Source organism: Tympanuchus pallidicinctus, unplaced genomic scaffold (genome assembly GCF_026119805.1).
Source record: "Tympanuchus pallidicinctus isolate F22 unplaced genomic scaffold, pur_lepc_1.0 scaffold3, whole genome shotgun sequence".
Lineage (NCBI taxonomy): Eukaryota > Metazoa > Chordata > Aves > Galliformes > Phasianidae > Tympanuchus > Tympanuchus pallidicinctus.
The window spans coordinates 10937946-10954221 of NW_026294747.1; the positions used below are offsets into that span (position 1 = coordinate 10937946).

Below are 16276 nucleotides of genomic sequence, written 5' to 3' on the forward strand. Positions count from 1 at the left end.
GCACACAAATAAGCAGCACCTTTCGCCCACCTTATTTCTAAATTAAGACGATTTTGCTCTATCGCTTGGTATTAATTTGAATATTTCAATGTTATAATATCTATTAGTACAGGTGATTTTGGTTCCAAACTTTGTTTTTATAAATCTATTAGAAATGTAGTAAGTTGCTTTTCTACTTCCTGATTTATTTAAGAGAATTAGAAAATAAATAGTATTAAATCATTGGAGATGGGTCCTCTCCCATGGCATTAGAATCCCATCTCCAGCTATGCAATGTATACTCTGGATTTAAGAAAAATTTGGAAGATCAAGACAGTAGCCTTCAGATGTTCTTTTAAAACTTACCTTGGACCTATCTCTTCGAAGAGTTGCATATGATGAAATGGTAGATGACTGATGCAATCTGGAAGTTGATCCAGACAAGCCTTTATAAGGAAAAAGAAAATGCTTTAAAACCAAGATGTGTCAGATACTTTTTTTTTTCTTATGATAATTTCATTATTTTAGCTCACATTTCTCTTTTTTTTTTTTTTTTTTTTTTTTTCAGTTCAGAAGGACATGAGAGGCATGAAATTTCATTTCAACCACAACTGTTTTGAGTCACTAACAATCAAAACACAAAAGTCTATGATACTTTGATACTTTAAACATATATTAAATGAAGTATAGGGTGAACTCAGCTGTACAACAACATATATGCTTTACAAATAATCACATCTATAAAGAAAAACAAACCTTAACAGTGCTTAGAGTTATAGGGATAAAAAAACAAACTACTTTTCCCCAAATATCCTCTCTAACTTCATCTGTTAAATGGTGAAAAGACTTTAGCACAATGAGATCCTAGTGACAAGTCACATTTAGTGTTTGGAGGCATCGCATTTTTATTCTTTACTGCTTCCATTTCACTGACTTCTACATGTACTTCAATACACATACTTTTAAAAAAAAAAAATCACTTGAGTTTGTGAATACAACACAGAAATAATAAGGAAAAGCAATTGCGAATACAGGAGATATTCCAACTGCTAAATTCATTTTTTCACTATGCTTTTTGTTTCTTTAAGAATTACATACGAAGCTCCTTTGCCAAAGGGTGGTAATCCATAATAGCACCATTAAAATCACAGATTCTCTAGAACTTCCCAGCACTATACAGTTAACCTAAAAATAACAACCTCAAGATAAAGATCATCTCCAGCAAATCCTAAGAGAGAAGCTCCTATGCAAGAAGTTCTGTTAAAAATCAACTACGTTAAATCCTGGCTTACCACGAGTAGGCAATGTCTGGTATCCACTATCAACAGTTACGACACCACTGGAAGGTTGGCTGAGGTCACTGCCTATCATTGCTAATTCTGGTTCACTCACATACGAACGCAGTTCTACCTGTGTGGAAAGATATTTATTGGCTCAAATGACATCACAGACAGCAAGTCTGAAGTCTTAAAACAAATCCCAGCAATTTTGTTTCTGGATTACTGAATCTGTCTCTGCCATTAGTGTAACATACAGATCTCTTCCGTCTTCTCTCTCTTCCCTCTCGTTACAAGATCTAGCAGTACACATATTTCACAGACACTACTGTCTGTTATTGCTTCACACGTTCCTTACAGTGCAGATGGTCTATGAGTGCTCACCCTATAATCTCCGTTTACATACTGTCCTAGTTCTCTGTCTCTCTTTCTTTCATCCGACTGACGTTTCAGGCCTCGCACTGACGTGTGCCTGATGACAGTGGCTTCTCTTGGGAGTGGTGGAACAGCTGGTGGCTGATCTTCAGGACTGTATAACTGAGGAAGAGGTGGTCTGGGCGGTGCTTCATCTTCCTGGTCAGAAAAAGCACAGGTATGTGGCAAACAGTCTGGTCTGGAATAAACTGTCTGAAAGTTCATAACATTATACAAATTATTTGTAATTGCTTTACCATGCTCTTCTCTGTCCACCAGAAGCTTGAGTTCTTGAAAGCAAACAAGACCCAAGAAAGCAAATAACCAGTGAACCAAAAGGCATTAGTAACTAAACAGCAAGGAAGGCTCTGCTATGCTACATTCTAAAACACTATATGGCTACTGTGAGTAAGCCTCCAGGTTACTAACATAGGACTAGAGAAAATGGCCTCAAGTTGCGTCAAGGGAGATTCAAGTTGGATGTTAGGAAATACTTCTTCTCCAAGAGCAGTCAGCCACTGGAATGAGCTGTCCAGGGAGGTGGGAGTCACCATTCCTGGAGGTGTTCAAGGAATGTTTAGATGTTGTACTGAGGGACACTGTTTAGTGGGCAGTATTGAAGACAGGTGAATGGTTGGACTGGATGATCTTGGAGGTCTTTTCCAACCTTGTTGATTTTATGATTCTAAACACTCTCGTGTATTTGTTACTGCTCAGTTTGATTATAACCCTTAAGTCTTCCTTTGCTGTGCCTCTACATTGCATGCACTTAGCAACCATGAAAGCTTTCTGTCAGAAGCAAATGGAAGCAGCGGAGAACAAGGCTTACAACAGCAGTACTTACAACCTTTGGCATTAGCCTAACTGGCGACTGAAGAGGTGGCTCAATTTTTTTCAGCTGTGGTACTTGTTGCTGCGTTCTGGCCTGGAAGTAAGGCTGTGGATACAGTCTCACCTCTAGGGAAGGTTTGACCAGGCTGGATGGAGGGCTTTGTGGAACTGAAGGTTTGCTCTCCACGGTTGTGAGAGAAGCCGGTAAGGAAGGCACTGTAGACTGAGAAAACGAAGGCACTGTTTTTCTTTCTAGGGGAGAAATATGCATATCTGTTAGATTCTGTGTTTCTTCTATCTGTCAACAATGTTCATACAAATAGAAATCAATATTATTAAGCTCTCCAAATTATTTCCAACATAAATTGAGGGTTTTTTGATATAAAAATCTACAACTGCTGGCTTACGGCAGGGATGAGAAACATTTTCTTGATGAGGATCAAATAACCTTTCAGGCTAAAAATAAAAATATACATTAATACCATTCAAACAAATCCCTTGGCAAGAGGAAGAGGAGGAAAAGTTCACATGTCATATGCAATCATTACAATGGCTGGATATGGCTCCCTACCTCATAATCCTTTGGCTACAGAGCTAGACATACATACCTGTGCTTAAGGTATAAGCACCAATAGCCATACCTTAAATAAAACCTCACCAAGAACAATTTGATTTCCGTGTGTAAAATGGTAAGCAAAGACATTCAAAATACAACATAAATTTACAAGAGGCATTAACAGCCTCTTGGTATCCCAGTGTTCTCTTTTATTCGAAACATAATAAAGCAATTGAAATGCAGACCACACATTCTTTTCTTTCTTCTATTTCACAGCTGATGCTGCTGCCCTGCCCACCAAGCACCTGCCTGAAGAGGAAGGGGGAAGGCAACTGGGGCAAGGGCAGTCGGGCAGAATCCAAGAGGAAAAAAAAAAGCAGACGAGCACAGAGAGGAGCTCCCAGACAACATACAGAACAGATACTTTGGTATGAGTTTGGTGTACGTGTGAAGCTATTTCTGTGACCTGCATAACTAATCCCACTGCTAGTGTTCTCTTTTTTGTGGCTTGTTATGCTTCAGTATGTCAAACAGAAAAAACACACGCTTTTTTGCTGGCTCAACCAAAGAAATGCCAAAACAATGTGCTCAAGATACAGAGATTTCCAATGTAGAAATATCAGAATTAACTGTGTTTTCTGGTCTGGAACATACTTCTCAAGTATTCACATAGATTCAAAGATTCAACTGCATTTGTATATATATATATATACACATATATACATAATATATACATATACATAAATATACATACATACATATATATATATTTATTTTACATTTTAATTATGTTCTCTTTACCTGGATTCTTGATGGAGTCCACTATTGTTTTGTAATTTGCTTTATTTGCACTCAAGCCAGCTGTAACATCTTCAATTCTCCACAAGTCTTTTTGTATTTGTGTTTTCTCCTGATAGTTTAAAAAAAAAAGAAAGACAAAAAATTATATCCCTTTTTATTTACAATGGATTTGTATTTCTTTTACCAAAGCCAAACTAATGTTTCAGAACTTACATGAGAACTTACAGGCATAAAAATAGGTTATACAATTATTTTAATGTTTAAAACAAGCAAAAACCACATTAGCCACAGACCAACATATCTTGCACACAGATCCATAGAATTTAGAGCATTTTGAGTCTTGGGAGATTCCCTAGAGAAGACATGGAATGAGACATCTCTATATTGTTCCCTACAATATTATTCAGGCTACAAAATCCTGGTTCTACATAAACTGAGCTTACAGAGACTTTTAAATTGAACTTTTCTTAAATCCTTTAGCACATTTTAGGATGCTAAGGTTGCAGATTTATTAATTGCAGATTTAGATGAAATGTCCAATATCAAAAACAAAAAATATGTGTTCTCCATTAATAAGGCTATAAAATTGTCTAACAGCCTGTAATGAATTAAATATAAAACCAAAACTAACTGAGAAGAAATGACAAATATAATTTCTTTCTATACTTGGATGGTTAAGCCTACTGGATATAATATGTTCTTAAGTCTCAACTTGTGTCCTGTTTGTTCTACTAATCCTTCCCAGCAGGCAAGAATGGGAAGCTTTCTCTACCCCCTGGACTCTGCCTTTGTGTATCTTGTGGCTAGAGGCTGTGGCTACTGAAGCCATCACTTCAGATGTGTTTATTGCAATCATAAACCACAGGTAAAAACAGCTATTCAAGGCGTGTGGTTTTTTTGTTGGTTGTTCTTTTGTTGGTTTTTTTTTTTTCTTTTCCTCCACAGGTTGTAAGTAATGTTTTTAATTTACTGTAGTCTATTACTTTTCCTAAGGAATCAATGCCTAATAACTCTTCCTTAAAAAAAAAAATAAAAAAAAATAACAGCACTAAATAAAAAATAAATAATATTGTTGTCCACGTGGTTTTATAAAGGCAGAATGTTGTGCAACACTAGTTGGAATTGTTTACAAACTCCTTAGCAACACTAGGAATCTATCACTTGCCAGGAGCTGCAAAATAACTAATTAATCTCTTAAACCTGAAAGAGAAAAACTTTAGTAAAAGCTCTTACACCTCACAGAACTAGAGGAAGTGTATCAATTGCTTTCTACGCTCTGTTTTAGCTCAGAAAATATGTCCAGTCAAGTTATAGATCAGCAAACAGGGTGTCAAGAACACAAACATTTAAATGATGGAGAACGTTATTTGCCTGCAGTAATCTCACTCCATGGATGGGATATCGTGAAAGACTGTCAGGATACAAACTATAAATTTGCACATTTCATTACATTTTTCTGAGATTAATCACACTGCAAGGAACCGAATGATGGATTTACGGTGATCACGTCTCAAGAATGGTTAAAAATCCCCACATGCACAAAAAAAATCCTGCTTCTGAAATCACTTGGAGAAACTGCATGGTCAGCAATGTACACAAACCGCGAGATCTTCTAATATTATTTCCTACCATTACTCAAATCTCGATGCAAAGAGAATCTTTTTAACCAAAAAATGGGGTAGATCTAAAATACAAAAAGATTAATTTATTTTTGAATTATGAAAGTCAGGATTGCTGTTTACCAAAGGGTATGAAAGTACTTTATAGGTAAGCGGGAAAAGTTAGTTTGGAAAGATGTGTCAGTTTCTCTAAATTCCTTCACATAGAAACGTAATTTAGAATGATTTATAAACCTAGAGCAGAAACACTTAATGAGAGGTTATCACTAAAAAAATACTTCTATGTTAATTTCAGCATACCTGATTGTGGGACTCTTAAAAGACAACAAAGCTACACTCTTAAAAGTAAGATTTACTTTGAGCAAGTAGTTTGAACCATTTAGTTTTTAATCTGTCAATGCTATGTATAAATAACATCAGCTGCTTTCCATAGCAAAACGTTGCTGCAATTTTATGGCATTTTTAGTAATATTTATTGAAGAACACATAATTTTTTCAGTAGTGTTTATTTACCTAATGCTATTGCAAAAAGCTAGATAAATCATCTTGAGCCTATACACAGCCAGGTAGCAATCTAAAGACTGTAATGATTTTGGGTACTTATAATGATACTTCTTTGAAGGAATATGATTTTGAGAATATTCACTACTTTCTGGGAAAATCAGTTCCCCTTCATATCTCCAAAACAAATATTCAAAAACAAGTATGTATGTTTGTGTGTGTGCTTGTGTGTGCATATACATACAGATATATACACATACATATATCAGTATGCACACATGAAACACATCCTATGCATAGGTATGCTCATGTATAAGTTGGTACGAGATGCTAATTAAACTAAATTAACACTTGTTCTGTGTAAACCATCTGCCCATCTATGTGTACTGCTACATCACTTGCAACACAGGCAGTATTTTAAGCGAGTTCAATACACAACCAAAAACTGTTTGTTAAAGTATTTTGTTCAAATACATTCTGTGTAGAACATCCCCTTTGTTAATCGACTGAACTTCATACAGACCTGACTTTTATTCTAAAATACCTCTGCGATGTTTTGGAGGCATGTATTCTACAGCTGAGCTCAAATAAATGAGATTCTGGCTCTAGAAACTGATTACACACACAGAACAAAAATAAAAACACCAAATTTAAAAGTGGCTGAAAATGGAATCTAAAGATTGAAACATCTAAGAAGGTTTTACACCTCTTGTTTTGATACAAGTTTATCCATTAATAGTGAAAACAGATATACTAACTTGCCTCTGATCTGATACTTTTTGCAAATGTGTAAATTAAAAATGTTGGGTTTTTTGATCCAATATACTTGGAAAAGTATGCTTAGGTTTCAGCCAATTAAACACATTGGCTTTGTTTCTTATGTTTTGTCTTTTAAAATTCAGCAGTTGTGCACAGACATGGAAAAAACAACCTGGAGAGTATTCCTGGTCCTAAGAATAAAATCATCGGTTATAAGCAGGTATGCAGAATTAATCTCATATGCCACATCCAATTCAGCAAAGAGAATAGCTCTGCTTCAAACAAAGCTTCTTTGCAAGATTCAAAAATGAATAATTGATTTAAAACTGAGATGCTGTTAAACACTCATTCCACTTCACAAAACGATCTGCAGAGATAAATCTTCCATAAAGAGAAGGCATGACAAAGAGGAAGTAATGACAATAACAAGCCAAAACTGATGTTCTTAAAAATGGATAAAGAATCCAACAATGTCAGATCAAATAAATGTATGACTAAGAAGTCCTGCATAGTCTTATAAATTAAATGTTATCAATGTCAAGATGTCAGCATGTAATGAAAACATAATAAAATGACAAACTTGCATAGGAAACTTTTGAGAAACTATTAGACATCCAGAAGATAGCTAGTTAGTGCACAGCAATGCTGTTAAGATTTCAGAACTCTGCAAACTAAGATGTGACAGCTGAATACAATGCAAAAGTTACAGAGCATCTCTCTTGTGATAGCTTTCAAGTTCAGAGATAATTTTCTCACAAGTAAACCAGTGTCTGGAAACAGACTCACCTGAGATACCAATGAACTATTCATTTGTTCCTGTAAGGCTTTTTTCAGCTGGCTCACGTCCTTTTCTAGTTTCAGATATTCTTTCCAGGCATTTTCCATTTCCTAATAACAAAGATAATACTCTAGCACAATTACAATGAAACAGGATATCACTATCAATTCTCTAATTGAGCAATTGAGTGCTGTTAAGATGGATTTTTGCCTTTATAAAGAGAAGCAAAAAAATCTGTTCTGTAGCCTGTATTTTATACAAATATACATATACACACATATATGAACTTGAAGATACGCTTCAAAATGCTTTATTGATTGCAAGACTAGTTAATCCCTAGTTAAGAAATTCTTGCTAGCTTACAGACACAAAACCATTTCTTAAGCGTAAAACTGCTGTTTACAGTTTAATTCTACTCATTCTACTATACTATGAAGGAATCAAATTCTACTCCCTTTCTACCTTCTCACTCTACTACAAACAAATTCACAAATTCAAACAGGCACCTGAATCAGAGATGATATTTTAAGACACAAAGTTTAAAGTTCTGATTACAGTGTTTCAATGTCATTGTAAGCAAATAAACAAGCAGACACCTGGAAAATAAAGCTATCCAATCACTTTTATGTTACAGTATTTCCAGCACCCACGACACCACAGGATGCTTTCTGACCCAGAACTGTGAAAATTCAAGTCAGTGTAAAGAGTGATGGAGAAGGTTTCCTCTCCTCTGAAGTTTGGAAAACAGATAACTGAGGAGTTGAGCAGAAGAAATACTGGAGGCCTACAAAACCATGAGATGCAGTGACACATTGGATAATGACTGGTAGTTCCCCACCCTTGCACACAAACAAGGGTCTATCACATGAAACAAGTGCGAGTCAGGCTCAAAACAAACAACAGAGTGCCTGTCCACACACTGGGGAACAGATCTATGCAATCCTTTGTCAAATCATGTTTTAGATGCAAACGGTTCGCAGAATTGAACAGGGAAGTGGACTTGGAAGTTAGATATGCAGAGGATTATTAAACAGACATAAAATAATGGTCTCAGGAATTATTATTTTTTTTTTAATCAGAAAATAGAAGCTGGATTGATTATCACAGAAAATACTGCTCATCTCCTAACCTTGTTCTTCCCAAAACACATCCTTACGCCCACTGCTGAAGCCCTAACACTGCAGCTATTCTCACAGTGACTTGCTACTTGGCAGATTAAACGTGAAGAACTTTCACAGACCACCTGTATTTTCTCCAGGCAGAAAACATTGTACACATACATTTAATTACTGCTGGCATCTCAATGTTCAGATCTTACTACAGAAAAGGTGCTCAAGCAATTTTATGAAGAGCAGACCCTGCTTCTATTGAGAGATAAGATTATGTGTGAGCACACAGCACCCAGGTTTATATTATTCTTTCATCGCCAATTCTTACAAATATTTTTATTTAAGAAAAATGCAAGATTAAATTGCATTTGAATATTAAGTTGTAATAGTAACGGTAAATTTTGACTGAAATACAAAGAAACCCATGCCTTCTCCCTTGGAAAAATACCATAGATTCACATTTATGCACTGCGAAAAGGATTAGCTGAAAGATTTGTAATTTAAGGTCTATATATAGGAGGCAAAACTATTAAATGAAATTCTGAGCTTCTGAAGGGAGCGCATCGAAGAGGATAGCTGTAGTGGTAGCTCATATACAACTTTCTTCTGACTTAGTATCCTCCACTTTAACAAAATCAGTTCACAATAGGATTTTTTAAAAATACATAGTTTTCCTCTGACTGGCATCTTAGCTACTGTTTTCTGAAAACAACCTGAAATACATACCGTTGAAACCTTGGATATTTCAGCCCGAATATGTATAAGATCTTCTTGCAAAAGTCTTTGCTGGTAGGAAATTTTTTCTGCATGCTGTGGTTGGTCTTTGTATTGTTCCATCTGCCTGTGTAACACCTCCAAAACAGACTCCAGCTGATCCTAAGAAGAAGCAGAGAACAGAAAAGCAGACAACAGTAAGCTTACAGCACTGATGGCAAACTTAATAAACAAATTTACCTTTGTGAATATAAAAGCTGTACTCTTCACTTCCAATGTTCCCTCTAAGCCACTAGGTTAGGACTGCCCTGCTACTGTGGAGACTAAGATGTAAATGAATGAAACACTGCAGGAGCCTTAATCACTTAAAATTTTCTAATATTTTCTATAGCATCTGTTTAAGTTGTCAAACCTGTGGAAATCACAGATCAGTGAGAATTTTTCTGTTTGCAGTCTGTGCAAAACTATAATTTACAATTTTAGAAGAATCTCCTTAAGCAGCACAGAACTATGATAGCCCTAGCACACCACAGTATTAACAGTTTATTTATAGACAACTTCTCACTCATTGCTATAGCTAAAGCAGCCACGTGAGGGATTAAAACACTACCAAAATACAAAGTAGGCCTGATGCATTCAGTCAGAAGTAACAGTGGGGCATTTCTGCACAACAGCTCTCTGAAGGATCTACTCAGATGGCACTTCCATTTCAGAATGCATTTTTTCTGAACCACCTGGCCTTAGACTCTTTGACAGCCATAGCTCATTGTGAGGGAAGCACATAAACACATGCGAGGGAAGACACTTCTGGAGAAGACACTTCTGGTATTGTTTGCTGTTCAAACTATGAATCAATAGGGCATGGGAGGAAGTAAGAGGGTTCCAAGTACAAACTTGTCCAGAAGTATTCCAGAATTTCAGTCACAAACCTCAGAACAATGCTCAAAACTATCTATAAACCAGCATGGTTCCCAAATGACTACAAATGGGAATCTCACTGCCACACACAGCATGCTGCTGTTTATGCAAACAGTGCTTGCACGTGTGGGAAGAACTGCGAATGAAACATGACTGCCTCCCACTACATGAATCATAAGACATTACAAACAAAACCACACAGAAGTGTGCATACACCCTCATTTGTGAACAATACCAGATTAATTGTATATGGTTCTAAAACACTTCTCTTCAAAAACGTTTTCTAAAAGTAGGTACTCAATCTTACCATAAAAAAAAACTTCCACATAAATTTGATGTACATTTTCAAAGAAAACTACTACAAAGCAAGCGGCATCCAGTAATTTGGTATTATTTTTAATTCCATATTTTATAAATATTTTTAAGTTTATTGAAATCTCTTTACTCTTACTTTATTTTCCTTAAGAGCTCTTATTTTGTCCTCCAAATCCTGCAGAATTCTGTCCTGCTCACAGAAAACACTCAGCTTGACCTGAAAATAAAACCATATTGCCATATGTAACGTGAGATTTTTAAGAAGAAAAGTCTCCACTAACAATATTTTATCCCAAAGAGAATAATAAATGCAAACAATTAGCAGTACCAACAAATGGCCAAAACAACACCAGAGTTTCTGAAGCAGTGGCTGATACTTACATCAATATCACTTTCTGCAACCTTGACGGGTTTCGTACTTCGCTCTTTGAGCGTGTCACGTCCCGACACCTGTGAGGAACAGGTTTGAAAGATCTGAGAAATCTGCTGCAAACTAAAACTATGTTTCAGCCATGAGAACAGAAGCTTTGTTAAATGTGCAAGTCCAACAACGAAGATGAATAAGAAATAAAATCTTGGATATAAGTCTCTTAAAAGTGCACTTCTCAAAAACGTAACCAGAAAAGATTATCAATGATACCATGCTATTTAATAACTCTTAGAGTAGCTTAAAAATGTACAAATTAGCATAATCCCATTTGTCGGTGGTTACAAATGTCCTGTTCCTGCAAAACCTAACAACTTTATCTCTTTGCTTTTAATAACTTTCTTGAGCCCATAGGGACTTAAATAGTTATTTTAGAATGTGCAACTGCAAGAGTAACAGCATTAATTGATGACTGAAATACACCTTCCTGGCATCTATTTCATTCTACAAAGGATGGGCTCTTCCACAGCACAGGGTGAATTTTATTAAAGACAGACTGCTGTAAAACTGCAGGGTGAAATTCAAACGTCATTGACCTATTTTGATATGCTTATAATATTTCTAATTTCTCGTTCCATAAATCACTGTTTCCATATTCCATTTCTCATGAGATTACCTCCTCACGTAACTTAGTTTTTAAATTAATACAGACTGTACTGTATCACACTCCTTCCTTCCAGCAGCCTAAGATGAAGGCATGTCTACCCCTGTAGAAAAGTTTATTACTTCCAGTGCTTACGTTTGACACTTTTGATGAATAAACAAAGCCAAGAGAATGGTCACATAGTACGGCTCATGAACTGTACAATTTTAAAAGCCTTACTCAGTTAGAATACTAATCACTTATTCAATTAGAATACTTTTAAAGGTCAATTAAATCAAATCCTACCTTACCAAAGGAACACATGGTACTGAGAAGTACAGTGCTCAAACACACACAAGAATATAAGAAAAGATCACCTAATTATTGTATTGAATAACATAAGTGGTAAATTTATTTTTTGTTGTTTGAAATGGTAGGGATATTAGTTTTTGTTGTCAGTCTTTTGGTTGGTGTGGTTTCCTTTGTTTTACTTTTTTTAGTGAGAGAAAAACAGTTTAATATTTGCTGACTGGCAGTCTGTAGACCTAAGCAACACAACTTCCTAATTAACTTAATGGGATCACACTTGATTTCGGAAAGTAATTATTTTTTACTGCAAGTGGAAATCAATCTTTGATACAACTTCCTTTCTCATTTCACAAGCTGAGTATTTTCAGATAAACTACATTTAAGACAGGGTTACAATAACTATTGATGTTTAATATCTCCTCCCCTTTGACTGCAGGCTCCATTAACATACTTATGGTGGGATTTCACATGGAGAAAGTTACACATTTATTACTTCCCCACTCCAAAATCAAAAAGCACTTCACTGTCTCTCAAAAGTTATGTTCTGATTTTCAAATATTTTCAACAGTAAATACGTTTAAGAAAAATCCTGTCTTCAAAGGTACTAAATGGAATTGTTTAAGTGCTAGGTCCTATGTATAATAGTAAGAAATAATTACATAGAGGAAGAAATGTCAACATGTCCAAGTAATAACAAATAATAATTTTATCACCTGCAAACTAACAGAATGCAAAAGCCTTTTTCAAAGCAATGAAGATAACATAAAAAACACAGTCTACCAATTCTGAAGACTTAAAATTACATAATCACAGCTATACAGATTTTGTTGATTTTCAAGCAGTATGAGAACATAATGAAGATTCAGCATGCTTTCACACTTTCCAAATTACATATCAGACTCGCTGCTTGACACAATCATTTTCATGACAAAATGAAACCAAACACTGAGGTCAGCCATAACTTCACACACAGACTCCAAAAGGCAGTGGGGGAAACAAAGAAGAAAAGGAAAAAAAAAAATCTTACAGAAAGTTCTATTGTTTGCTATAAGACACCTGCAAAAGCCAGAATACGTACACATTGACTGCTATTTTAAAAAGCAATGGGATGAACGCATTTTGGATGCAAGCAATCTTACATGTATACTGGAAAGTAACCCCTGTGCTGAGTTCTTCAGCACTTTGTAAATCATGTTGATCAGAGGTCCATTATTTTCTATCTGTTTTAAACACAAGTTTGAACAATAGCTTGTTATAGATGTAAAGACTGAAGAAACAAAACCTTAGCACATAAAACTCCATAAGCAGCAGCAATTTCATGTTCTTCTTTCACACAGACCCTCAAGGTTTAGAATCTATATATTTTCCCATTATGGAAACTATAATTAGATACCTATCAGTGTTATTTTCAGTAGATCATTCATCCAACCATAAGACTTTTGTTTTTCACTTTCACAAAGCACACATACCAGCACACTGCACAATCACAGTTTAAGTGCCAGGGATGATGGCAAGACATTTTCTGTGACATAGAACATAACTCTTGCACCAAGAGCTCTATGTTGATAACTGGAGCAACGCAGACAAACCCTTTATGAACAAAGCCATCAGAATCGCACTCGTAATTACCATTACTCCCATAACAAATACCTGCTAGGCAGCATTTCCTTAGGCACCTGTGTGGCACAACCTTGTACTAGCAACCTCTTCCAACAGCAGTACAAACAAAACGGCTTCATGTGTGGCTGCAGAAGAACAAAGCAGCACCAGTGCTGAGCAACTGGAGAGGGACCCAGATTGCCTTAGAATGGTTGCACAACGTATACTTAGAAGCACAAACTTTGCACTTCAGCAGGCCATACTCATTCATGTTTTGTGTAAGTCTCCCAGATAAGTGCAACTGCAGTCCAGAACTCCTTTAGCCTGATTGAAACTTATTTCATCGTCTTGGAAAGGGAAAAATCTTTCCCTGATTGCGTTCCTCTGTTGTTTGCAACATCATCTCAGAGACTTGTAGGGAAAGAGTCACTCACTATTTCTGCTCTTCTTATACAGGGTCACACTTTTCCACCTTCATTTAAGGGATTTTAAAAAAGCTATAACACATTCATGGAAATCCATGTGCACAAAAAGCATGGTTGTGTTATAGCATAGAGATACAACATCTCTGTCGTGTCTTATATACCTATATTTTGTAAGTGAAAAAGGATAGAAGGCCCTGGCATTTATTTTTTTTTAATGTCAGAACTAGTTTGCATGCAGGAGAAAAATCCTGAAGTTGATTAATATTTGTAAAGCATATCTATTTCACTTATACCACTCTTACGACAAAGCGCTGTAATGTTGAACAATACCATCGTAGTATTAACATCAAAATATTTCTAAGATAATATTTTTCAGCTTTTAAATAATAATCAAAAATAGATCAGTAAAGTAGGATAAGACTGAGGTTTCTCTGGGGACAAAACATCTGACTTATGACAAATTACTAAATGACTTGTAACGAGTTACTGCAACCTATAATACATAATACTATGGCAGGAATTAAGTAGTTAATTAAATGTTTAATCGCTATTCCATGTTGACAAGTTGTATTTCAAAATATCTAGGAAGAAACATCTTCAGAGATAATGAAGTAAAAACATTTGACTTCAGCTCTAAATTTTTTAATCCTATTTGTTTCATTGGAGTAGATTCAACTCAGGCCAATGAAGTCAAAACTGATGTTTGAAATAAAGGGCATTATATCTAAGCCTCCAGTGTCTTCAATGAAAGGCACCCTGTATACTAATCATGAATTCACAATATTCCACCATTATCAAATCAATTTGTAATTTGCTTTGTTTCATTGATACTAGCTTTCCTCATACTGTGAATTCAATAATTTATACTCAGTGGCAAAGCACAAATTCAATAAGAACACAGACACCTACTCAAATTTCACAAGATCATTTTAATCTCTCAGCACCCCTATCTGAATTTTACATTTTCAGATCACCATCGAAAGAAGGTTATTCTTTTGAGCATGAAAGTATCTGAGAAAGAAACAGCCACCTTCAAATATTATATGATTCTTACGGAACCTCACTTGACACTTTGACTGTCAAGATTTGTCAAATGGAAACTCGAAGTAATACTACATTTCTTCTTGCATAAAGATCAGGTTGCCACCATAAATTTTTTCTTTCTGGCTGCTTTTCTGGGCACAAGGAGAGCTCTCGGGGCCAAGCAACTCTTCATACCTTGGCTGCAACAGATCAATCTGCAGGAAATCCACTAAAAAGTTAAGAACCCATCCTATTAATTCCTCTAAGCACCTAACATTTTCAGGCACTTACAACATGGTCCTTGTAACAGTGAAAGTCATCGCTTTAGGATGGGCAGAACACTGTACTTATTCATGACCTGTAAAATTGTGGGACCTCCTAAACTGAAATGTCACAAAACTCAGCCAAAGGCTTGGGATGCAGTTACATTTGGCACAGCAAAGAACACATCAAAGAACAAGGCCTGAAGTGAAACACGTCCAACTGATTTTACATTTGTATGTTCATGACTATAACAGTTTATATACGTGATCATTTCGTCTACATACACCGCAAATATGATGCAATATATATATCTGTATTGCTAATATTTTCCATTGATATATTTGGTTGTATATTCAACCATGCAAGAGCAGATGAAATTGAAGTTGCCATACTAGTGGTCCCAGCAGCTCATTAGTGGCACACAGGCAAAGCCTCTTGGCACCAGTGATAACTACAGACAAATAAACAAGGATAACAGGGTGTCAAACTTCACCTTTATTTTCAGGAAAACCATGTGATTTGTATATGGTAAGACATGCTACACAGCATGGAATGGGATAGATTGCTTTATTAAGCAAAATCACTGATTATGCAGTTTGATTTTTTTCCTTCAAATACCTGCTATCAAGAACTGCTTTCAAATTGCCAACTATCAGGTGTAACAGATACAGAAGTAATTTCATTTAGACAGACAGTCTGATGCTGAACACCATATTATATTTTTATTTTATCTTTAGGAAATATCACCTATTATTACATGGGCAAATTATATGTATGCATGAATAAATATATAGACCTGACATACAGATCTCTTAGCCATCAGAACATGAAAACAACGAAAGCTTCCAATTAATCACCACATTTTCACAAAAAAAATGCATTAGAAATGTAGCCTATTATAAAAACAAAGAAGTCAGCTTGTGCAGATTTAAAGAGATAAAAAGCTGAATTGAAATAACTTCTCTCTTAACTTAGAGCAGCTGACTTCATATTGGCTCTAAAGCAACAGCAAAAACATGTTGAAGCAGTTTGTAATCTTATTTCTTTTAAATCCACAAAACACCACCCATCTGAA

At 35.6% G+C, this 16276-nt stretch overlaps 1 protein-coding gene across 6 annotated transcripts in view; it reads right to left on the minus strand.

The window, feature by feature from the left end:
• Positions 1–16276, minus strand: part of PLEKHA7 (pleckstrin homology domain containing A7) — a 139847-nt gene that overhangs the window by 12727 nt on the left and 110844 nt on the right. For all 6 annotated transcript variants that reach the window (XM_052694731.1, XM_052694730.1, XM_052694733.1 and 3 more), the window contains 9 exons: positions 10953–11021; positions 10708–10788; positions 9351–9500; positions 7524–7625; positions 3859–3967; positions 2515–2753; positions 1641–1829; positions 1272–1389; positions 346–425 (listed from right to left, as the gene is read on the minus strand). In XM_052694731.1, coding sequence (XP_052550691.1) covers positions 346–425; positions 1272–1389; positions 1641–1829; positions 2515–2753; positions 3859–3967; positions 7524–7625; positions 9351–9500; positions 10708–10788; positions 10953–11021 — 1137 coding nt within the window. The remainder of the gene's footprint in view (positions 1–345; positions 426–1271; positions 1390–1640; positions 1830–2514; positions 2754–3858; positions 3968–7523; positions 7626–9350; positions 9501–10707; positions 10789–10952; positions 11022–16276) is intronic.